We start from the raw sequence: 26653 nt of genomic DNA, 5'->3' as shown, positions 1-26653 counted from the left end.
TCAAATCCACAATTTTAGTGTATCGTTATGAATGTATATTATATTGAATGAAATATATTTATCTGAGTGATTCCCGATTAAATGTGCAAATTTGAATATTTGGAATCCGATATTCTTCCTAATTGTCGAATTTATAATAAGCAGAATATATATTATTTTCTGTATCTCCTGCTGAAATCCAAGGTTTGATGGCAACATTTGCTCTCCTAGTGTCATCGGTTATTTCACGTCATTTGGCGCGCTTGAAGTTTGTTTTCTGAATTTCTGATATATTCAGGTATTTATTTCAATATATTTTGATTTAATATGAAACGTTTATTCACTTTGGCACATAAGAAGTGCGTTCTTTGTGGAGAAACTCGCGAATTGAGTGAAATATCGTATCACTGATATATTTTCATTTCCCGGCGCTTCATGTCAATTTTGATAGATCATGTTGGGGACAAAATTTGCTTACTGACAATGACAAAATCCCCCTTTACCAACATTACCAATACAACTTATAAATCTCCTCGAAGTATCCACTTAATCATAAACAATATTAAGCGCAAGCTTCCCAAACTAATAAATTGGTATAAACAGAAATTAACGCAATTTTTTCTCCTCATCGTTATCGAACTTATTCCCGGAAACTCTTCCCGGAAAAACCATCTCCAAAAACGTCTTATAAATTTCCGCAGATTATAACAGCCGAATCGTTAACAACGTCCACCAGAAATGAATAGTCTCCAGTAATAAAAAAAAAAAGCTGGGAGATAAATAATAACTCCAGAGCGAGGGGAGGGGGGAGACCAGCCTCCCCCTGGCGGTAAGGGGACGCACGGTGGTTTTGCGGAAGCGGACATGACGCCACGCTGAGTAGAAATAGCGGAAGACTACTCCAAACAATGGCGGTGTTTTTGTGTCATCGCAATTAGAGAGACGACGGAGATTCGGAAAGCTTGTGTTTTTGTCCTATAAATCGGGCTCTCGGCGTTTACGAGGACCGTGCTGCAGTCTCTCCTGTTCCCGACAAAGCTGGTCCTTCGATTTCGGATTATCCGGGGGAAGAAGGCTCGTTTGAGTGGTTTGTTGGATATTTTGGTGAATTTTGCTTGAAATATGACTGTTGAATATAGTTAAAGTCTATGGAAATTCGGATTATGCAGTAATATATGGGAAAATTAACAAATAATCGATGATCAATCAAAATAAAAATTTCCAATTTTATTTTTGAAGTCTTCTGCGGATTCACAGCTCAATCTACTGTTGGTTCATAAGACACTGCATTTTTTTTAAAAGTCACCTTTTAAAAATATCAATGGGTTTATTTATTCAAATGGCATCTGGGTTGTACAAGTTTTTTCTGGAATTGTCAGAATTTTCTTAAACAGTTCTTAATTTCCTATTTTCACCAAATTCCGATGTTTCGATAGTGATTCGGCTATCATACATATCCATAGAGTAATAAACATAGATAGAGGGAGCACACGCAATTTTTACATGTCCCCGACATGGTTAGAATACGTTGTCGGATTGTGATATATTTTCAAATCCACAATTTTACTATATCGTTATGAATGTATATTATATTGAATGAAATATATTTATTTGAGTGTTTCCGATTGAATATGTAAATTTGAATATTTGAAATCCGATATTTTTCCTAATTGTCGAATTGATAACAAGCAGAATATTTATTATTTTCTGTATCTACTTTCTGAAATCCAAGGTTTGGCAACTTTTGCTCTCCTAGTGTCATCGGTTGTTTCACATCGTTTGGCGCGCTTGAAGTTTCTTTTCTGAATTTCTGATATATTTAGGTATTTATTTCAATATATTTTTAGTTAATATGAAACATTGATTTACTATGGGGCATAAGAAGTGCATTCTTCGTGGAGAAACTCGCGAATTGAGTGAAATATCGTATCACTGATATATTTTCATTTCCGCATGCTTTATGTCAAATTTGATAGTTCATGTTGGGGACAAAGTTTGCTTACTGAAAATACTTCCTCTATCTATGTTTATTACTCTGAGGACATATCCAACCAATTGAAAATCATAAAATCGGTCAGTCATCAAACATTCTCACCGATCACCAAAAATTCCATCTCTAACGGAACCAAATCATCATCCAATTCCAATTTATTTCCGAATCTCATACACCTTTTCAGGAAACAGACACAACCTCTGAACCGAGCTTGGACCCCATGCGGCTCCATTGAAACCACTCGAGAAGGTATCGCATAAACATTTTAATGAAGTATGCCACTTCTGACAATTCACAAAGTCGCATTTAATAGACATAACATAGAGTGGCTGCCATTGTCAGGAAAAGCACCAAAAGGCAAAGACGCTCGAGCAGCTGCCCCACAGCGAGAGAGAGACGCCTGCAGCCGAACCGTGCTAGTAAGAGAGAGATGGAAGACGGCTCTAGTAGCAAAATATTTGCCGCATTGAAGTGTCAACTATTGTTCGTGGTCTATTGTGTCGCTGTTAGATTTGTTAGAGGCCCAAGCCGTATGAAACTGTTCTCTGGGATTATTTAAAGCTGTAGGTTCGTGTAGTCTGATGATTGGACCTATGTTTCAAGTTGGTTTTAGGGGTCCGGCATAGTGAATATGTTTGTAAAGGATTGTGGTGTAATCCTTTTAAATGGCGGTGTTGAGGATTTGTTGGAGGAAGGATTAATACTTTGATCTGTTTTTTTAACGATGGGTGTTTATGTTTGTTGGTGAACAGGTTCATCGAAAAAGCCGTCTGAATTTACACGAATTGAATCCGTTAGATTTTGCATTCAAAATCGACACATTTTCAGTATTAAAAATTATTTGGTTACATCTTTGAATTGCGATCAACTGAAATTAATAAATTTGATATTTTATGTATTATAATTAATTGTTCATAAGTATTGTTGAGATTCCATAAGCCAATAAAACTTACATTTACAAATAAACATAGATAAAGGGAGTATACGCAATTTTTACATGTACCCAACATGGTTAGATTACGTTGTCGGATTGTGATATATTTTCAAATCCACAATTTTACTACATCGTTATTAATGTATATTATATATTATATTATAATATATTAAATGAAATATATTCATTTGAGTGATTCCCGATTGAATATGCAAATTTGAATATTTGGAATCCGATATTTTTCCTAATTGTCGAATTTATAATTAGCAGAATATTTATTATTTTCTGTATCTACCTGCTGAAATCCAAGGTTTGGCAACTATTGCTCTCCTAGTGTCATCGGTTGTTTCACGTCGTTTGGCGCGCTTGAAGTTTGTTTTCTGAATATCTGATATATTCAGGTATTCATTTCAATATATTTTGAGTTGAAATGAAACGTTGATTCACTATGTGACATAAGAAGTGCGTTCTTCGTGGAGAAACTCGCGAGTTGAGTGAAATATCTTATAACTGATATGTTTTCATTTCCGTGCGCTTGATGTCAAATTTGATTGTTCATGTTGGGTACAAAATTTGCTTACTGAAAATGACATATTATGCTCCCTTTATTTATGTTCATTACTTTGAGCGAATAAATAATTACAATATATGGAATGTTGGATTTATTTATCGCAACATTGACTTTTAGTTTCTTTCAATGTTTTCCGGAAGTCACAGACTACTCCACTCAGTAATTTTAGCTTTCCTAGATATCTCTCAAATTTTACATTTTAGGTATAGGGTTTGCTCAAATAAACGCCCTCTTTTCATAAGTAGAATTGACTGAAATAGTAAAAAATAGAGTTTCTAATTTGTAAATCTTGAGTTTTGATGGATTTGAATATCATCTTGTTATTAAACTCCTCACAAGGGAGAAAAATTTTGATTGATTTCTTTTATTTATTATTGTACTTCATAATGAAAAAAATTTGTGTTAGCCGAAATTCCACCGTTGAAAAATTTAAGAAAACTGTAGCTTCAATGAAATTTTTCACATGTCGAGATATTCCGCATTGAAAGAATAATCAATGAACCATCATGTTCAATTCACAGCGTTTTTATTTCTGGATTCGACACATTTTCAAATTTTTTTCAAGACGCCCACCAAAAAAACATTTCCATATTTTCAAAAAAAAAACCCTCTCGCCTCCCTACCGGAAACGGCTTCCCCTAGTCCCCCACCCCTCAAAACTCGCCGCAAAGACATCAAACACGCATCGATTCCACCCTACCGCTCAAAAGCCACACGCCACGCTCAAAGGTAAAGCCGACTCAAAGGCCCGGGCGTATAATCAGAGGATAACAGTATTAGTTCGCGGCCCGCGTACACTCCGCAACATAATTTGTGGAATAATTACGCCGCCGGCGGCACAGAGAGAGGAAGCCGCAGAGCTAAGTGGCCCACCGCCCGGGCGCCGAGGAGACGCCCGGGCCTTTCCCACTCCCCGAAAATCCAATTTGCAATGAGACTTATTAGTTAAATGGGGGCGTTGAATTCGCCCATTAAGTGTACTCTATCGGTATCATTTTTGGCGAGGGGCGGATTCGCCGATGAATAATTGAAGGCGGCTTTGAAGCCCATTCTGATGGGGAGAAACAATTGGATCCGGAGTTGTTATCTTCATCTGGAGTGGTCTGGGGTAGTGGGGAATAAAACGTAGGTTTGGCAACGTTGAGTGGTGCTGACACTAAGTACGAGCAGTGATGTACCTTGAAATGATTAACAGTAACAATTACTCTAATTCAGTTAATTTGACGTTAATAAAGATCAACAAAATAGGTAATCACAGCTTGAGGACAGTGAATTAGCAAATAAGAACAAAAAACCTTTATTAAATTTTCCAACGTTTCGAATCTTTATTGATTCTTCATCAGGGCTCTTTATTAGGTTTTATAAATCTATCCACCAAATTTCATCTCAGACTTCTTTAGAACTACATTTGGAGTCTACTTTGTTGTGACAGAGCATTAATAAATTAGTTTTCTCACATTTCTATGATATCTATTGGTAGATTTCGGTAATTTCAGAAATATCTGTCCAAACTTGGCCAAAATGGCAAAGGATATTTTATCAACGCCAGCATCTTCAGCTCCTGTTGAGGGACAATTTTCCAGAACTGCTCTGGATGGAAAATTATGAAATCAAACAAAGCCTGGAGGTTTCTCAATATTAAGAAACTTTATTTTTCATTATTTTTTATTTTGTTATGATTTATAATGATTTAATTTATGTTTCTACTTCAAAAAGTTGATATTTTCGGTTCTTTTATAAAATAAGTTTAATAAATAAAAGTGTTTTTGCAAGGTTTTATTGATGTGACACTACACAATAAAACTACTAAAAATCAAATAGCTTGAAATGATTCGAGTACTTGATAAATAAATACTTGACTTGAATTGAGATTGAAAAACTACTTGTAGCTTGAAAATCTAGCCAAGCCGTGAATCCCTAGTTCTTCTGATAATCGGAATGGAGTCAAAGGCAACAAATCAAAGATTATTCATAAATGTTCCATTTCCATATAACATAGATACCTATACATTTCATAGAGGAAATAAAAAAGGAAAGCATGACCGATCAACAGTTTCAACACCCTTCAAACGACGAAATCAGTGCAATATCTATTAAACATGGATATTGCTGTAATAAAAGTATTCAATAACAGTTAGCGTACTACTTGTTATTATTCATAAATCACTAATCTCAGTTGCCGAATCATTATCCGCGCAAAACAAATAGACCTTTGGCAATCTAGACTTTCGATGTCCTGATGAATTTACATAACACTCGACTGGGTATGCAATGAGCTTATAGGGCAAATATTATCATGAACATATTAAATATATATTATATCGGGTGTTGCCAGGAATATACTATGGGTTTTTTGATTACCTCTTTGATTTGGTCTGATTTTCAAAATCTCACCCTTACTTTCGATTTGAAACAACAAAGATTCAATAACGTTTATAAGTAAAGGGTGTGTTTTTTAAAGCTATAGAACATTAAATTGCAATAAAACAACGATGGATTATTCGATTGACATGAATTTTATTTATCCGCAAGATAATCTTGTGGCATTACATTTTAAATATGATTTCTGGCATATGACCGCCACGGCTGGCTCGGATGTAGTCCAATCTGGACGTCCAATTTTCGATGACTTTTTCCAACATTTGTGGCCGTATATCGGCAATAACACGGCGAATGTTGTCTTCCAAATGGTCAAGGGTTTGTGGCTTATCCGCATAGACCAATGACTTTACATAGCTCCACAGAAAGTAGACTAGCGGTGTTAAATCACAAGATCTTGGAGGCCAAGTCACAGGTCCAAAACGTGAAATTAGGCGGTCACCAAACGTGTCTTTCAATAAATCGATTGTGGCACGAGCGATGTGTGACATGTTGCGCCGTCTTGTTGGAACCACAGCTCCTGGACATCATGGTTGTTCAATTCAGGAATGAAAAAGTTAGTAATCATGGATCTATACCGATCGCCATTGACTGTAACGTTCTGGCCATCATCGTTTTTGAAGAAGTACGGACCAATGATTCCACCAGTCCATAAAGCGCACTAAACAATCAGTTTTTCTGGATGTAACGGTGTTTCGACATACACTTGAGGATTAGCTTCACTCCAAATGCGGCAGTTTTGTTTGTTGACGTAGCCATTCAACCAGAAGTGCGCTTCATCGCTAAACAAAATAAATTGGACGCAGTGCGCGATACGTATTCCGCACAGAACCATTATTTTCGAAATGAAATTGCACTATTTGCAAACGTTGTTCAGGCGTGAGTCCCAAACTGAGAATAAATCACTTGACAGCTATTAAATCGGTGGCCATCTTGAACAGTAATGCCAACTTAAAGTTATATACCTCGAAAAAAAACTCCCGTTATAACCAGTATTTCACAATAAAGCCTCGAATTTCGTAAATAAACGGCGGAAGCAAGGTTGTACGTTTATGTAGTATAAAAATTGAAGTAATTGAAAGATTCTTCTTTAGTATTTGAGAAAGTATCTAGGAAGTATCTGGAGAAAAGAATATTCATTTTTTTGTAGCAAAGAAGTACCTATCTTATCTTGTATACAGAAACTCTCGCAAAGTATATTTGGCAATATGTATATTAATACTGACACTTTCAGTAATACTTTCAGAAATGAAGAAACCTCTGGCGTTCTTGAACCCTAGCACTATTGTGGGATAAAAAACCTCGAAACTTTCGAGTCTTCCATCCCATCAAACGTGCAGGCAACCAACGTTCCAATAATTAAGACTCGTCCAAACAAAGACCATGGTAATCCGTAACTGAAACGTAACTAATTTTCTAAATTCCCCCCGTTCCTCCAGTAAAAGAACCCCCTCGGAGATATATTGCGGGATTATTTTAATACTTCGCGAACGAAGTGTTAGGCCACAACACGCGACTTGATGGTGAAACGGACGACGTCTGGCCACGTGACCGACGCTCGCATCACTTTGGGAACACCCCATACAGAGCGATTTTTAATACACATCGTCGGAGGTCGAAATTGAGCCACTCATCCGATATAAATCAAGTGTCAGACAATTATTTCCATTTATTTATGTTTTCAATTCGAAAATGAGATTGGGGTGTGCGGGAGGGGTCTGTTCGAGGGCGAATCGTTTCGGTTGGGTGGTTCGCGCGTCTTGCTGCAAGCAGAGGCTTGTAGCTTTTTAAGACTCGGGTATTTTTTTCGGTATTCACATCGAAAATGTTTAATTTTTGGGCAGAATGTTAAGGAAATGCTTAGTCTGCAGAAAGGTACAAATCTACGTTGTTTAAATGAACAACAACCATCAATGTTTCATTTTCAATCATTTTTGACCCCTTGTCTCCCAGATTTTTCGTGAATATGGCTATTCGAAATTTTAATTCTTGTTAATTTTAAAACTGCATATCCTAACGAGATGGAATGTATCTCAGATAGTAGATACTTTATTGGTAAAAAGAGTATCTAAGATCTAGTATCTTAGGTACCTACTTCAAAGGAACCAAGATACCGAAAAGTATTTGAAATATTTTTTTTGATAGCTCTGCTGACAAGTCCTAATAAAACACATAATTAGGTATGATAGATCTTAGATGCTGGTAGTACAATGTCTAATCGACTGTACAAATATTATTGTCCTATTTATAGACATCCAGATAGATTAAATTTTGAAGAACGATATAAATTCGTTCTTTTCATTTTCCTACACCTAGTACCACACCTCAATAAATCATTTTTTGCTTTTTGCATGAACGTAGAAAAAATGTTGTATGCAACTCGTGCAAAAATTGTTTATTGCACTCGACGTGTTGTCCAACTCGGCCTAACGGCCTCGTCGGACAATTTCACGTCGAGTGTAATAAACATTCACTTTTTGCACTTGTTGCATGAATAACTATTTCAAAATGTCCCAAACATTTAAATTTGAGTATATAATTCTAATTTCGATTTTTTTTGCAGAATTGTAAGAAACAAAGCAGCCGAGAAGGCGAAACACGCGCACCAAGTGGCGACCAGTGGCGGGTCGTCGGTTGGAGCGTCAGGAGGACCAGTGTCTGTGATCGCGCATGCGCCTAGTACACAATTACCTGAGCCCAGATCAGGGGCGTACAGTATAAATGGAATTTTAGGACTGCAGCACGATCCCAACGGCAACAGCATCAAAAGAAAAAGGATAGAGGACCACGGTAAGTGTTTACAGCTTCATGGTAACTCGAAGACGTATCGATCTCAAATAATAATTAGATTGGTCACTTGGTTCCTCCTGAAATAATTCACTACGATGGGTGAAATGAGCTTACTGTTCCTGATACTTAATACACTCTTCCATCTTGAGATTATCGTAATGAGCCCATTTTTCGTATCTAGTCACAAATCGATGCATAAATCCCTTTCGTCTTTGCCTTGCAAGGAGCTGTTCACAAGCAAACAAACGCCGTTCAACATTTCTCGGCTGCAACTCGTACAGCACCCAATTTCCTTGTTTCTCAATCATCCCCATGACTTTCAAGCGTTTTGAAATGGCTTTTCGCATCACTCCCAATGATCCTGCCAATTCTTGTTGCGTTCGACACGAGTCTTGATCAAGTAATGCATCCAATTCTGCATCTTTGAGAACCTTCTCTCTTCCACCGTCATGCTGGTCTTCGACGTTAAAATCACCATTGAAACCACTCTCGGCACGTTCTTTCACTAATAGCGGCCTCACCATAGGTATTTGAGAGCATTCGATGAGCCTCAGCCGCAGATTTCTCCATATTGAAGCAGAAAATTAAAACCTCCCGCAAATAACGAGAGTTTGGCTAGTAAACTGACATGTTCAATCGAGAATAACTTTATTATGCAGACACAAATCGACTAATATTTCGATGGCGTTATGTTTACGAATACCTAAGCTTATTATATGACATCTACGATCTATTTATTTCGACTAATTCGATCTATTGCAAAACTGCGGAAGCAAAGTTGTACACCTAATACAATTTGCAAATATTCTCTCATTCAAGTTGCAACCAACCTTTTTTTTCAACACAAACAACATCGCTCTCAACGTAAACCATCTCGAAGAGCAGCGATAAATTGATAATAAATTCCATTCGTCTATCTCCGTCCCTCGTTTTTCTAGTCGATCCGGTCCATACCGGCATCCACGTCTGAAGTAAATGAAATCATATAATCTAATAACCAATTAATCAATGATGTCACATTGGATGAGCGATTGCTAATCACTCGGCAGACATCCATTGTAATGAGAAGCTGACACGGTCCAGTGAGTCTCTGCGATGACGACAGGCTGATCGTTCTCCTTCAGCCGATATTGTGCTAATGATGACTCTGGATCATTTGATTGATAGACCGACGGCTCGAACGAGTCTCTCGGGTTCGATCTATGGATTTTTTCGGTGACGTGATTTAATTTGAAGGGATTTCGTTGCTTTGGTGCTAAATGGTGGAGGTGCCGGTATGGGAATTTCAGGGATTTTTCGAATTTTCAGGGAAATTTTGATAGAATAAGAGAAAGTGACAGGAAATTATGTTATTTCATGTCATTGGCAGGTTTTCCTCATCGAATTTCTTTATAATAAGTACTCATGGTTAGAAATTTGCTTAGAATGAATTTGGAAATGAAACAATTTCAGTTGAAACTTGAAATTCTGAATGATCATTGAGATTTTATTTATTGATTTTATCATTCTTTCAACGCTCAATGATTTCCATTTATATTTTGAACTTACAAAACTATTTAAATGTACTTGGAGTTGTTGATTGAAAGATTCATTGAACGAAATTCGTATATTGATTAAACACTGTTTTTTGACGAGAAAAAACACTGTGCAAGCAAAGCGATGGCTTGAAAACTATTATTTGAGCTCTGCTCCATCAACAACAACGGTTAAAAGATGCCCCCAGGAAAGAAATTTGGCTATAATGAAGAAATTATTGTCGAAGTTGAAGCCAATTTCAAAATCAAAGACTAATCTTTCAAGGTACAGAAAAGTTATTGAAAAGTTTGAGGAGCGTTGAAATATCCCCTTTCAAGTTGATTATTGACGAATAATGTCAAAATTTCAAGGAAAAAATGAGGAAGCTATAAGGAGATAATATATGGAGTTGCAGCCAAATCATCCAATTCCATTTTATAGTGGAAAACGTATGTCATATCGTTGCCAACGATATAACTCAAAAAAAAGCATTCAAAGTTATCGCAGCCTACCACTTGAAAACTGATTACTGAGCACGCCAGGTGGTTCTTAAAATTTGAAACTCTGTAGCACTCAGAATAAGAGAGATAGGCCAAACATATGTTATATATTCGAAATCAGGGGAAAAAAACTAGTGAAATATAGAAAAATAGACAGGGTGTTCCATTTGAAAAAATGAAGTTGTAATCAATATGTTGCTCACTCTGTGTGTTTCTCGTTTTGTGAAATTATTTTAAAAGACACTAGTCGATTTCGTGAAACTTTTATAAAAAAAATTTTTCCTGTAATCTTCACGAACAAACCCCAAATTAAACTCCACTCAACCCATCCAATCAAAAAAAGAAAAAAAAATACAACTACGAAAAGATTAAAAAACCACCCCCCAATCGAATCAAACAGAAACACCCTAAAACCTCAACGGCACGGAACGAAAAAAAAAAACCTCGACGACCAAAAGAAGGAAAAATAATCAGTAGCGCGCCTACTCAAGTAATGCGAAATTCGTATTGCCGTGAAACCTCCACCCCCCCGGAGTCCCGGAGCCCCCACGGTCGCCATGACCAATCAGCACCCGCGACGGATTATAAAGACATCATACGCGTTGCTACGCGACCGTGGCTCCCTCCGCATTTACCGCCGAAAACCACTTCCATATTCCTTGTCTTCTGTGCCGTGAAGGAGGCTTTGTTTAAGAACAATCGTTCGGATCGGGGGGTTACAGCTTGTTCCGGGGGTTTACTCAACCCGTTTGACGGTTTTTGGTCTATTGAAGTAAGTTGGGTCAGAAAAAGAAAATTTTGTTATTGAGATATTTTTTTTTGGCAATTTGGTCTGAAAATCTGGAACATAATCTGAAATCCATCACAGCGTATATCTACTTGAAGTTTGCACAAAGTTCTCTCTCAGATTTATTCAATATTCAATATTCAAAAATCGAAATTCCTAGGTTTTACTGTAGATTTTAACATTTTCTTCAATTTCCTGCAACATAGGCATTTGATAAATCTTCCCAAATCCTTTCAATTCATTCACTGACGTTTATTTCAATTCCCATAAGTATTTCTCGAAACAATAGCAATGGAAATATCCGAAGAGACCGTCGAAAGGCAATTTTACTCGCCATGACGTCATCAGTGACGTCACTGATAAATATAAACAACCAGGAGTCTAATATAGAAGTATTTTCTTTCGATATTCATTCAACCGTTCCCTTTTTACGATGATCATTTTGATGTAAGTGATTTTTAATACAAGTGCAGAAAGTATTGATATTCTTCCACGAGTTCAAAACTAACCTAAACGAGATTGTTGCTTTTTGAATTTTTTTAGGTAGGTACTAAAAGCATGATCAATAACATTCCAAGTTTCAATAAATTCAGTCGTTAGGTGATAGCCTCAGTATTTACATAAAAATTCACCCTGTAGCTATCTGAGGAAAGGCAGATTTTGATTTCTTATAGTCAATACGTGCTCACCTAGTCCTGCTTTACCTCTGACAAGCGTATGTAGTTACTACCGGACATCTGTATACTAAAAGATATGTTTGAGGTATTCTTACATACAAAAGATCCAAATAAACTGCTAAATAAGCCCTAAAAACCTGCTGAAGCATATCCCTCCAAACCGATTCATCCGACGTGCCCATAAACAAGGGCAAACATCATGCCGAAAACCACTTTCATATTCAGCATGCCTTCCGTAGCACGGCTTATCCAGTTTGGAGAAGTCGGTTGCATATGCTCTCTCGCTATGCTTTTGCATAATGTGTTATCCGCCCCCGAAGGCCCAGAGCCTGCTTTTCTCGCTAATATCATTAGATTTCCCTCATTTTGCCCTCTCTCCTCTATGGCGGGGGAGGAATCGGTGAGGGATGATGATGTTGTGGTTAATATTCTCTGCTTCAATTTGGAGCCGTCTCGATGGAGGGAGTGGGAGAACGACATCTTTGCGAGGATATGCCGCCATTTTTCCGAGAGATGACGGAGATCCGAACATCTGTCATGTGTCAGGGCGTTTGGAGGTTATGTGTAATGCGGAATTTTTTGTGAATTTAACTATTGACTTTATGCGATGGGGAATCGCTTTATCAGCAATGAAAATGTGGCTTTTTATGATTAAAATATCCTGATTTTTTCGCAAAGCGCCAGAGGCGAAATGAATGGTTACCTAAGTTTGACTGATACTCAGAAAGCCACGTGGTAGTAATCCCTCTTAAAGTCAGCATAGTACCTTTTAACCGCTGTAATTTGACATCAGCTGAAAAGAATCGAAATGTTTAGAGATATTTCTGATTTTATTTTTGTTCAAGCATTCAATTGATAGAGTGGTTATAAAGTGTAACACTCCATGTTTACCAACCCTCTCGATCAGTCTATAGTGGCGGACATTTCAAATCACTTTTTCCGGATAGCTACACGACCTAAAATTAAGAGGAAATGATCACCATTGGTCAGGAAGTTCCTGTACATTACCGTGCGCCCATTTTGGCATTCGCATTTCAATGCTGCCAATCAAACGAAAATATCCCCAGCCGAGCTAATGACATAATGGAAACTCATCAGGAATTGATTATTTCGAATTGAATCTGGCCGATCTGATGGCCGAAACATAAAAAATGATCAATAATACGTATGGCGCAATCAATAGATGATGGCGGACGGCTGTGAATGCGCATTCATCGTGCAGGACAAAGGGCCTGGGCGACATAATCAATCCGACTGGGATTTCTCTATTAATTTTAATTATTACGTCGCATTGAAATTCTTGTCGGGAGACAATGCATATTGTTTCGGAATGACCAAGTAAATAACATCTAGCTCGTGCCACTATTTTAATTGATCTCTTCCCATTCTGTGGGAGGCTGCCAGATGCGGACTGCCGTTTTTTTGAACCTTGCAAACGGAAATTTCGCAATTTTTTTTTTTTACTATTTTTGTTCACTATGATGCTTGCCTGGATTGAATCGTTTCGATATTTCAATTCTTTATATATTGTAGATTTGAGGAGATTTAATTACACAAGGTGTTGAATGAATAACAAAAGAAAACACTCTTATATACGACTGATTGTTTATATTTATTAGTGACGTCACTGATGACGTCATGTTGAGTGAAATTGCCTTTCGACGGTCCCTTTGGATCTTTTCATTGCTATTGTTTTGAGAAATACTATGGGAAATGAAATAAATGTCAGTAAATAGTTTGAGAGGATTTGAGAAAAATTATCTAATGCCTATAGCGCAGGAAATGTTGAAATTCACAGTAAAATCTAAGAATTTCTATTTTACGCGTTGAAGATTGAATAATTCTGAAAAAGAACTATTTTAATTGATCTCTTCTCATTCTGTGAGATGCTGCCAAATACAGACTGGCGTTTTTTCTTCCTTCAGAACGGAAATGTTGCTATTTTTTTTACTATGTTTGTTCACTATTGTCTGGATTAAATTCTTTCGGTATACCATTTGCTTATAGATTGTAAATTTGAGTAGGCTTTCTTTGCATCGCAACCTTACGGTCCACAAGGTATTCCTAAATTTCAGATACAAATGAAAATGACAGATTCGTCGAATCATTTTGGAAAAAAAGTCTTATGAACGAGTGGTCGCAAAAGCTTTTTTTCGAAAAATAGGGTGTTTACCTTTAGTCCAATAGGTACCACAGAAAGGTTCTGGGCCAACGAAAACAGTGCTCCTTTCCTGGTGAATGTGTTGGTCTCTCCATTTCTTTTAATTTTTTTTTTTTGTGCACTTGTTCACAAATGTCTGCAATTCTAGAATTTTAAGCAAGTGAGTTTAAATTTCAGGGATAGGTTTTAGGTCCAACTATCTCGATTGAGTTCCTTAATAAATGGAATTCGTTCTATAGATACGGAATTGTTCAAGCTACATTATATCTTAATTCAAGAAGAAGAACATAAACAATATTGCCAGCATCGAATAATTATCACTCTTAGACAGATTGTCTCCTTTTTTTCCGGCCTACTCTCCTCCTAGTCAGTCAGTGTGACGTTTGACATATCGTTTGACATTGAAAGAGTCCCACTGTCCGTCTCTGGCCCTCAAACAGTGAGGTTTTCTCATTAAGCTGCCGGTTTGTATGGCCGCAACATCGGAACACGTAGCCAGCAGAATGGTGGGCTAAATTAAATAGCCAGTGTTGAGTTAATCGAGAGAGCCATGTCCGGCCACCACCGGCCCTACCAGCGGATGCCGCCGTGCTCTATGATTCGGTTCTTTGTCTCCCTGCACAGTGGCGTCACTCCCGAATGTAGCTGCATCGAACTATTCGCAAATGACAGGAAGATAACCTCAACTTACGAGCATAGAATACAAGTACAATGATATGACAGATTATCTTGGCAGTGGCAATAAACATTTTCTAATATTGTTGCCAAACTGTGGATTTTTTCGTAGATTTACAATAAAATCAACATCAACAATTGGTTGTCATAAAATGCTCAATTTCAGTTCGAAATTTGAAATTTTGTGATCGATTCTAACAAAAGTCGTTGCTACTTTCCTATAATTTTAGTAGTAGTAAGTATACACGATAGTATTTGTAGACAACTAAACTGACATCAACTGGAATATCAACGAGCTCCTAATCTGTTCCTAAAGGTACTTATTGCGCACCTCATTCAAAATGCAATGTCTGTATGTGTTGCCATGCTACAGTTCATCATTTCAAAGATATGGAGCTCAAATTAGGCGCAAATATTCCTACATGTTTACAGTTTCCAAATATTTGATGATGCTTTCCTCTATGCCAACTTTGAATTGCAATTTTGAATTGCTAAGGGAAATTTTTCCAAACCAGTTGTGGTTGAAATCATGAAGAAAAATAGTTCTCTGTCTCGCAGAAAAAGTTGACGTTGCCATATCTATTGAATTCGCAAAAAAATCAGGAATTTTGCGAACTTCTTAGATTTCTCCAAATTTTTTTGTGTGATTGAGCTTGTGTTTCGCCAGCCACTGGATACGAACGCCACTGTTTTCGTGAAGTCATTGTTGTCCTTACCGAGACCGATAAGCTGCGTGGAGAATCGGTTCGGTAATCACCGGAAGTGAGTCGAAATCACGGAATGAATTTATTTTAATCGAGTTCTTTCGATAATTGTTATGATTTTCATGCACTGCAAACCTCTGGCATCGGTTTCCCACACTTTCGAATGGTCTGCTGTAAAAATTGGTCGCCTCAAAATCAGAAAGACAACGGTTTGTGGTAGGCTCCCAAAGGGCTTAGCTTATGGTAATATTCGATTAGTTAAGGTAACATTTCACTTAATGAGTCGTTATTTTGTATGTAAAAGTCTTTTTTTCACGACGCACTATACAAAGTTGAAAATGTTCACATTCAAAAGAAAAGTGCATCGCGAAAAAACGCCTTAGACATTTATAGCGAATCATAGAATATTATAATACTCGGCATTAGTGAATCCAGACGGAAATTCGTCGCACAAAAACGCCTTAAGATTCTGAATAACCATAGAGAATGATTTCTCGTAGAATATGAACACCAAGGCGTTTTTTTGCGACTAACTTTTTTTTTAGTTTCCTATTTTTCTCTGGACTGAATAAGTGAGGGGTTATTTCAACATTAAATGAATAGCACTCCGATAAATTGGATAAAAAACAGATACATATTATATATTTAATGGATTTGGTCCTTACTTGAGAGAAATTTATCAAAAGTTAAGAGTTTAAAATTAATTAATTCTAATTTTCTACTAATCTTTCAATATTTACGACAGTTGTTTCGCCAACACTGTAGCTTTATCAGGTTGCATTTCAACTTTTATGATTGATTTACTAATTTCCGATATATTTTTCACTCAGCTGTACCCCAAAATTGATTTTATAACATCTGCAACTCCATATCACGACAAGCGATTAGTTTTCGTTATTTATTCACTTATTATTTATTTCTCAACTCTATAAATTGCAACCCGAATAACCAACAACTGGTGCGAAATCCCTAAACGGTTTCCGAATCAAAACCCGTGATTTTCCAATCGCCAAATCGCCAAAACACCGTTAAATATTCCATAAAGATGTAAATCCCAAAACGAACCCTCTCAACTTCATCCTCAAATAGAGATATTAACGAGAAAAATGCAGGGGTGTAATTTAATGGCTACTTGGCAGTTCTAACGTTTTCGCGTACGGCAAATAAAATTGAATTGGCTTTTAAGGGACCAGAAATGGGCAACGGCAGCATAACAATGGCCCCCGACTCGACTACACTACAACACTAGTCGATTTATTCCGAATTGAGGCCCTTCTCTTGACTCCCTATGGACCAGTCAATATAATCGCAATAACAACGTCCTGCCGCCCAGTCGACCAGACGAATCGTGCCGACGGAATGCCATCCCCTCACAGGGGCTGATCGGCGATCGGGAATTGCTTCTACGGCATCGGGTTGGCTCTGGACACATACACCCTGTAATTTTACAATGTTTAAATAAATAGAGACATTATATACAATCATACGTCCGTATATAATGAATATATGGACATAAACTTCGATCATACGTTCGTTTATAATAAATATACGAACGTATACAGCGTTCATATGGCGTATATTTATTATATACGGACGTATACAGCGATGTTACGTCCGTTTATAATAAATATACGGACGTATACAGCGTATATATGCCCTATATTTATTATATACGGACGTAGGATCGCTGTATACGTCCATATATTCATTTTATACGGACGTACGATAGTATATAATGTCCGTATATTTATTTATCAACATATTAATAAATATACGGACGTATGAACCTTGTATACTTCCATATATTCATCAATCAACATCGCACATAATAGAAACGAAAATAAAACTGGCAGTATTAAAGTGGTCTTCCTATTATTGACGTCCTTTTAAATTAAACCTTTAGTAACTATATGAATTAATTTGACAAAAAATAAGAGAATATCAAAATATTTCCTGTATGATTTTACCATTTGCAAATATAGTTTCATGAAGATATAATAATTTGAAAATATAAACCCTTTACCTCTTTCATTTCTGATTGACCATCGATTTAATTTCTTTCGAGTGCCAATTCTCTCGCATGTTAGCTGACCACTTGAAGCTCCAGAAGGATTATCACCTAAACCAGTCTGTTTATTGTGATAGGGGGGAAAGGATCAGGATCGTGTTCAATATTTGGTTGTACGGTAGGATTACCCGATAGCTTTACAAGAATTAGGGTGAAGGAACATAAGGGACAGAAAGATCATCATCCAAATGTCACCGGCTATAACAAAAGTAAACTGTTGATTTGGTTGTTCTTTTCATGAAGCTTCTATAAGCCATATTGGTCGTTAGGGATTTGAATTGTTATAAGATAGAATGCAAGTTTTAATACCTATTAAGATGAATTTTAGAGAATATTACTTTGATTTCGTTGGCAATGGAAGAATTTTCGTTTTTTCGTATTAGTCGAAATTTATGTAGTTAAGAATCAATTGAATTCCCATACACTGAATGATTGGCTATAGAACACTTTCATATGAAATCTTCTAAGAAAAAAATCAAATAGAGTATATTATTGTAACATGAAGAAGAAGAATAAAAAGTAACAAATAACTAATGCCAAAAATAAATTGAGGATCTTTATCGTTATCGTTTTATATCATTATGTTCTCTGAACTGTAACGAGATTCATAATCGATTCGAAATAGCGAAAAAGATTTTCTTTCCATAAAAATAGCAGACAACCAAATTTTGGTGATAAGAGTGATATTGGGCTGAAGGCCAAATTATCATACGTTATGATGATATGCTAAATAAATCCAGTAGTACATCCTTTGACCTTGGTTTTCCTACATAAAGTGGCTCAATCAGAATAAATTAACCTGTCATAAATAAATAATAGACCTTTTCTTATTATCGAATTAGGAAGCAAAAGGTAAATGTATTTCGCATATTGTAATCATCACGCTTTCAACATATCCTGCTAACATAATCTGAAGGGCGGAAGAATCAATGAAAAGGTGTATAAAAAAAGAGGATTTATTATTTAACAGTAGACGCCAAAATAAGAAATGTCTTGAAGGTTATTAAACTTTGACAATCGATGTCAAGTGGTTGAATATAGGTTAACGTCAGTTTGACAGACGTCATGTTTGCTGCCGATCATAGAACAGGGTGACATGTAGAAAGCTTGTTCTGTATTTGAAAATTATAATTTTGTTATGAGATTTCAACATTAAAAAAGTAGCATTCATCGGAATTCTAAATTAGTTAGAGGAATCAACTGGAAATGGAAGGCAAGGCTAAATCTATTCAATAATTATACAAATTATTCTTCCAAATCCAAACCATCGAATCACCAAAAAACAACCTAACAAACAGTCGTTAAACTACATCCAAACGTAAATTCTACAAAATCCCCACGATGTTCTATGACTGCACTACAGAAATAAAACGTCTTCTTCCCGGCGCATCAGAAAAATGTCGGTCAAGTACCAGCCTGACGAATGCGCTTCGCTAAGAGTAATCAGGAAGTTTCTCTAGCCGATACACGATGCTGAATAACTCAAGGACTGTCAGTTTTAATAACCATAATATCGTATAAATGACAGGCAGAGTGACACGGATGCTATTCTGATTCGGAATGCCATAACTCATAGACAGACCATTCGAGATTCTGCACGTTTGATGGCTAGATGTGCACAGAGTGGTTCCGGTTGGAATGGCCATCTGGGCCCATGTGAAAAATCTATGGTTGATGTACACCTGTATGCCGGCGCTCGCGTTTTGTGTTTACTGATCTTCGACTCCGATGAAATGGGATTTAGAATCTTGATTTCAATTCTCCTTTCGTTGCTTTAGCGAAGTATAATAAATACAATAGGTGAAGGTATCAGTCACAAGGAACTATTTATGTATAATTTATTCAGCAGCAACGTTTCGGGAAATTTATTCCCTTCCTCAGGCTAAAAACAATTTTACCTAAATTAGTAATGGGCAGCATGAGATCCGGAATATGAACTAACTACAAATCTACTCTTAGCAAACAACACAATATAGAACAAACACACAGGTTCACCCTGTATTACAATTGAAAAAACAAACAATCAACACTCGAAACTGGAACATAAAAAACGCAAATGAAAATTATTATAATATTATTATAATAAATACTTTTGATATTCTATCAATTACATGAAGGCCAAAATAAGAAGAAGAAGTATTTTTATAAAACATTCTATGGTTATGAACATGAACAAAATCAGCACATTTTCAGCGTTTAGTTAGAGTATTCAATTGATTATGCAAAATTAACAGACGAAAAGACTTTCGATGAACTGTTTTTCTAGGAGAGCCACAGTCGCAAGAAAGAGATAACGGCCAATTCGATTTGCGGCACAAACAGGATGTCGCCAGTCAGTCAAAAACGCAAGATCATTGATCGGTTAATCTGCATCGATAAGCATTTCCGATCTCTACGGATATTACCTTTTATTGAATCGTTTCTTTCCCGCCATTGTTTGGGTAATGAGATCGCATTCAGTGGTTTCTGTGTAGCTCTGGCGTCGGCCTATTTCGCTCGAAACGTCGTTGAACCCAACACATTTTGACCATGATATTGAAAACAACGATTTTTTGGACAGAAACTATGGCATTGTCAAAGCATTACCAATAATTAGTCGATAGATGTACATCATTAACATCAAAACAACTTCTAATGCGGCATAACTAGCCACATGAAAGAAAAAGAAGAAAACTGTCAAAAATGTCATGATACATTTCTGTGGTTTGAACGCCAGCTCCGCCCCTTCGTATAAACATGCATAAAACGAATAGACAAACTCTCCCTGCTCCCATAACCCTTAAGAAGGAGAATAGGGGCAAGAAATATCCTTGTCCGGATTTCTGACGTCCTTAAGATTAGGCAGACAACGGCCAAGACGAGGGACAACTCTCGTCCGATTCCGGTTAGCGGGGATTTCCGGTCAAACCTAACTCACCTTAATCTTACCCCACTTCCGGTCCCAGGCTCCATTTATCAAGAAATTCTCCTAGGGTAATAAGAAAGTGTAAGGAAACGGTAGATGGCGCCTCGTTCTTCGGGGTTATAATTCAACGGTGAATTGCATAGATGTCAGAAAAGGAAAATGTCTTCTAGACAGGATTGGGTTTGGACAAAGGCAGATACAATAGCTCGTTTAGACGTGCACTGTACTATAGTGCATTTAGGGATTGGAAGTCCAGTTGCGGCTTTATTTCTGATTGCAAAATATGACTGAAAATTTCTGTGGTTTTATCAAAGAAATAAAAATTGTAAATATAACCTAGAAATGTATTTGGTAGTTTTTCAATGTGTGTGTCTTCTGTCAATGACATTTTCAATACCAACTTGAATTCTGCAAATCAAAATATTACTGAATCCTCAGCAAATTCTGCACAATAATATTCTGTAACAAGTTGCAGAATGGGCTCCTATTTCAACACGAATGCGAAAGAGCGAGTTTTAGATCGCATGAATGTTGGAATTGCCTTCTGCAACGAGTATTAGACGATATTTTCTCTATTTCAGTCAAGTTTTGTTAAATATTATCGAAATTAAATAAAAAACTTCGATTATACATCCTAGTGACTTTTGTATTGTATCTTGGCAGTTGGTGTGACTGTTACGAAAATTGACAGATTATGGAATTTGAATCGTATGTTTCGAATTTGGAAATAATTCAGAATTACGCATTAAATTCGTGAATTATGTCTGACGAAATCGATTTAACACCACCAGAATTAAGAGAAATTGCGAATATTGTAGCGAATCAATTCCCTATATCCAAATTATATTATATTGACAATTGACGTGTGTTGAAATTTGATAGGCTCAGAAGTCAGTGTAGACAACCACAAAACGAAAAATATAACTGAAAACAATGCTGTAATGAGTTCATTACAGCACTGTTTTTGGTACTGAAATGAACTCATTACGATAGTGAAATAGAGAAAACTTCTTATGGCTATTCTACGCCTAAGTAGGCGCGCAAAACCGAGTTATCGCACTCAGCATTTTCAACATACGTCAACGTCGGTGAACACCCTGTACGCACACAGATACGCAGCGTATTTGTCGTTTGAAATCCAATCCTGCGACAGTCGGACTGGAATAAATGATAATAAATAACCTCCCGAAGCTTAATGCGAAATTGTCAAAATATAAATTTATAAATCTCACGGTGTATGCACGCGGGGGTCAGAGCTACCACCCTACGAGGATGCTCACCATGCGTGAAGGCCCATATTATAATGGCAACGTGTTCGCAACTTGTACGTTCGCTATTAGGCGATCTTCTGGTATTGGATGTCATCCAGGGTGAAAAAACACCAGATGAAAACATAATAGGGTTTTTTTTCGTCATTATGGTTATCGTGTTGGTCTCTCTTTTCTGTGACATCGAGATGGCCTTATCAACCCTACTAGGGTTGACTTTTATATTTCGACATAGGATAGATATCATTTAAACATCTGTATTGTTCTTCAAAATAAGATTAATATGCTTTTCCATACGTTAAAACCAATTTTCAAAACAATTTTTCCATTCCGAATCAGGTAGCTCCAAAACATGCCGTTTGAAAGCATCAACTGCATCTTCTAACGCTGAAGAAGGCTAGTCACGCAATTTATTATTTATGTGAGGGAACAAGAAGAAATCATTTGGTGCTAAATCAGGACTATACGGTGGATGACCAATCAATTCGATGTTTAATTTGTCGAATAGTTGTAACGTTAGCGATAATTCTTATTATTACAACTATAACAATAGCCCAAAGAAATTCCCCTGTGGAAACCCCAAGATAACCATATCAAAGAACGGTAAGTTCAATCAACTATGGTTTTCCTTGAAAACTGCCAAGTTGGAGAACGTTGACCGATCTACAATACTTTTCGAAGGAACAACGTATCAAGCTTTAGAAAGCGAAGCAGATAGCAATCTTTCCGCAAAAATAGGACATAATTTGAAGCCCATACTTAAGATAGTATCTCGTAATTTCTATATACGAGAAGTCCACCTTCATGATATGTTGGAACTGTATCACATGAAGGAGAAAGTTCTCCTACAACTGCGATATTGCAGAGATGCATCTATAGTTTATTCGCTCAGTTTATGAACGACCATATAAACTTCAACAATTAAATTCATTATACATATATCAATCAGTTGTTATCATAGAGAAATAAACATGGATAGAGGAAGTATACGAAATTTTTACATGTCCCCAACATGGTTAGATGACGTTGTCGGATTGTGATATATTTTCAAATCCACAATTTTACTATATCATTATGAATGTATATTATATTGAATGAAATATATTTATTTGAGTGATTCCCGATTACATATGCAAATTTGAATATTTAGAATCCGATGTTTTTCCTAATTGTCGAATTTATAATAAGCAGAATATTTATTAATTTCTGTATCTTCCTGCTGAAATCGAAGGTTTGGCAACTTTTGCTCTCCTAATGTCATCGGTTGCCAAACGTCGTTTGGCGCGCTTGAAGTTTGTTTTCTGAATTTCTGATATATTTAGGTATTCATCTCTATAATTTTAGGCTAATATGAAACGTTGATTCACTATGGGACATAAGAAGTGCGTTCTTTGTGGAGAAACTCGAGAATTGAGTGAAATATCGTATCACTGATATGTTTTCATTTCCGCGTGCTTCATGTCAAATTTGATAGTTCATGTTGGAGACAAAATTTGCTTACTGAAAATGATATTTACTTCCTCTATGATTATTTATCTGGAAACCAAATGACCGCAAAAATGTAATCTTATTGAAGCTGTAATTTTTAATAAACGTGGTGAAGGAAAAAATCCATCTGAGGTGTGCATAAACTGACCCACCAACGTTCAACTAGTATTTTGCGATTATTCTGCATAAAATTATCTGATCTATTTTTTATTTCGTTGCAGATGAGAACAGAGATTTGAACGGACATCCGGATGATGACCTAAAAAGACAGAGAACGCAGTATAATGGCGATCAGCTTTATTCGAATGTGAGTATGGCTTTTTTTGTTGAATTTTCATGTTTATAGATGGTAATTAAAATCCATTAGCAAGGCTGTATGTTCGATGATGACTGTACATAATGAGGGCTATGCATGAAGGATGTAGTGTTTGTATAATGTCATTCGGTACAGTCCAGTTAGAAATATACTTTTTGTGTTCTAGATACCTACTGCGAATAGGTTCTCGTTTTTGATACCTGGGTTGTTAATATTTCTGGGGAAGTCATATTATGGATGTGCAGTTTTTTACTTCATTCATTTTTTCGGTATATTCGTTGCCTTAATTAGTTTTTTGTGTTAGGTTAGGTCTTAACCTAACCTAACTTTGCGATTCATTAGTTGAATAAAATCAATTTTGATTCATAATTTTCATAACAAACTTTCAAATGCCATCCCTAAAAATTTACACAATATTAAATATAAAATCATTTGCAATTTTACTGTAGAGAATATTGGAATTCAATATTTTCTAAACATAATTCCAATCCAGATGGCGCCACAAATGTACACCATCGTTCTGGAGAAAGTTTGTTGTGTTGTACCCAGATTACACATTTACAAACTTAGTACTAACGAAAATACAAAAAAGTTCTTGCAAACACCACCACCCAAATACAGGGTGTCCCAAATTCGATGCTCACTGAAAGCATCTCGAGAACATTAAGACTTTATATCTCTGAAACGGTAATTAATTTTGATGAGCTGTTATGCGTCTCATATAAACCATAAAAATTACTGAAAAAAACGTTCAAGGATTTTTCGAATATCTCGCACAAAAACCGAGATAGCGCAATATTTGAGACAGTAATTTTAAGAAACGCCCTGTAACTCGAGTACGAATCAAGCTATCTACGATCTGCTTTCTTATATCTCATTATTTCGAAAAAAGAGATCGTGGTTCTTTGAAGATTTTTTCTCTGAGTCTTATGGTTCTCGAGAGCTTTCAATGAGCACCGAATTCGGGACACCCTGTACATATGAACACAACCTTCAAGCTATCAACGAAATTTCAAGGCCTTGACTTGTTTCAAATTTCCTCCACAGGATGATTCCAAAAAACGTCTCAGTACTAAAAAATTTTTTTTTTTCAGCTCTGGTCCAGCAAGTGGAACATAAAGGACGAACACAAACTGCTCTCAGAGCTGAGCGGCGCAGGAGGCGGACCGGGCTCAGGCCAGGCTGCCTACTACGATGCTCACGCAGGCTTCACTCCCACCTCCGCCTCTGACCTTTACGAATCTATAAATACAATTAGCCAATCCTCCCCACAGAACCTTTACGCGCCGTCCTTGGCTGGAACATTAGGTGAGTTCCCCACTAATTATAACAAACCTACCCTTAAATTAGTCTAGACGCGAAAAAATATCCATCAGAAAAAAAAACCACCGAAGTAAAGCATGGATTACTTTGAATCTATAGGTACCGGTTCACTAACGCCTTTAGCCCCGATCACACTGCACGAAATGAAAATCGAAACTGGTAGACTTACGGAACACCCCTTGTCACCCTATCATTCAGGTAGGTACAATATTGAGCGACTCAAAGACAGTTAGTTTCTTCATGATCTTTCGTTTGGGTTGCTCTGGTGCCTACTTGATACTCTTCTTTCTTCGGCTGTGACTCATACCTATAAATAAGGAATATTTCAACTAACCCTATCTCCACCACTGTACATTGAGTAAGCTTCCATTTTTGCACGATGCATGCCTTTTTTCATTGATTCTCTTATATTTGTAGCAATATCTTATCTATACTGTAGACTGTAGAGACTAAAAACCAATGCTTATATGTTAACTAATCATGAACTTGTTAATGATTATCTCTTTGAGTATCACCAAACCTCGCCTTATATGCCTACTATATTTGATTTTGGAATACATCGTATTGTGTGCCATCAAAATATGATTTCATAGCTACAAAGTCACCTCCAAGAGGAATACTTGTAAGCCAACGCTGCTCTAGCTTTTCAATACCTTTTCGAAAGAAGATTAGTCTTTGCTTTCGAAATAGGCTTCAACTGCAGCAATCACTTTTTCATTAGAGCCGAATTTCTTTCCCTGGAGCATTCTTTTGGGGTCTGCAAAAAGCCAGCAACCAAAACTGGTGGCCAGATCTGGAGAATAAGCCTTTTGGTCATGCTGTTGGAAGCTGCATTCTCTCAATTTAACCATGGCATTGTAACAAAGAGAATTGTCTTGGTGAAAGAGATCTTTTCTTTTTCATCTGAAGACGTGTTTTCCCAATTTCTGAACTCAATCTATCCAATAACTTTATGTTATATTCACTGTTGATGATTTTACCTTTGTTAAGACAGTCAATCAACAATATACGCCCTAAAATATAGGTGCCATAACCTTACCAGCTGATGCTTAGGATTTTGGTCTCTTCGAGCATTGCTTCATCATGGAAAAATCTTCTACTTTCTGAAGAAACTGCTGAATTCGAGCTAGCAGAGTCTTATAGTCAGGCTACAACATTTTAATCGTTGTTGTTAATAGAACATAGTCTAACCTGAAAGTTCAAGTCTCTAGATATCTTCTTTCGAAGGTTATAGTGCTCAAAACTTTTCCATAATCATTCGAGGCAATTTTCCATTTGAAATTCATAAGTTACAAACATTTGGACATCCCTATTACATGAAACAAAAGCGCAGAAGTAATTCGAATACATCTCAAGTAAAGGCTTGATCGAGTAAAGACCTGAACAACAAAAGACATCTCTACACGACACTAAAAGCCGCTTGTTAGTAGTTAAGTTTTGTTCTTGCATGTCTCTGGGAAGTTATTGTGTGTTTTTCAAATTCTCATTGCATCATCTGACATTGACTCAACTAATTGATCCATCCTATTCTGTGTTAGAAATTTACATGTTGCCTTCCCATGGCTTCAATACAATAGTCAAACCAACGTAGCCATTACCTTCATTATAATTGGCCTTATA

At 36.7% G+C, this 26653-nt stretch overlaps 1 protein-coding gene across 5 annotated transcripts in view; it reads left to right on the top strand.

Annotated features, from left to right (window-relative positions):
• The window catches only part of LOC123672681 (paired box protein Pax-5), a 154401-nt gene that overhangs the window by 121769 nt on the left and 5979 nt on the right, over window positions 1-26653 (top strand). For 3 of the 5 annotated variants that reach the window (XM_045606890.1, XM_045606893.1, XM_045606894.1), the window contains 4 exons: window positions 8420-8646; window positions 23616-23701; window positions 24805-25018; window positions 25133-25231. In XM_045606890.1, the coding sequence (XP_045462846.1) occupies window positions 8420-8646; window positions 23616-23701; window positions 24805-25018; window positions 25133-25231 (626 nt within the window). The remainder of the gene's footprint in view (window positions 1-8419; window positions 8647-23615; window positions 23702-24804; window positions 25019-25132; window positions 25232-26653) is intronic. The other 2 variants (XM_045606895.1, XM_045606892.1) reach the window with 1 other exon arrangement.

This window comes from Harmonia axyridis, chromosome 2 (assembly GCF_914767665.1).
Source record: "Harmonia axyridis chromosome 2, icHarAxyr1.1, whole genome shotgun sequence".
In the NCBI taxonomy this organism is placed as follows: domain Eukaryota; kingdom Metazoa; phylum Arthropoda; class Insecta; order Coleoptera; family Coccinellidae; genus Harmonia; species Harmonia axyridis.
This window is presented reverse-complemented; position numbering and strand designations above follow the sequence as displayed.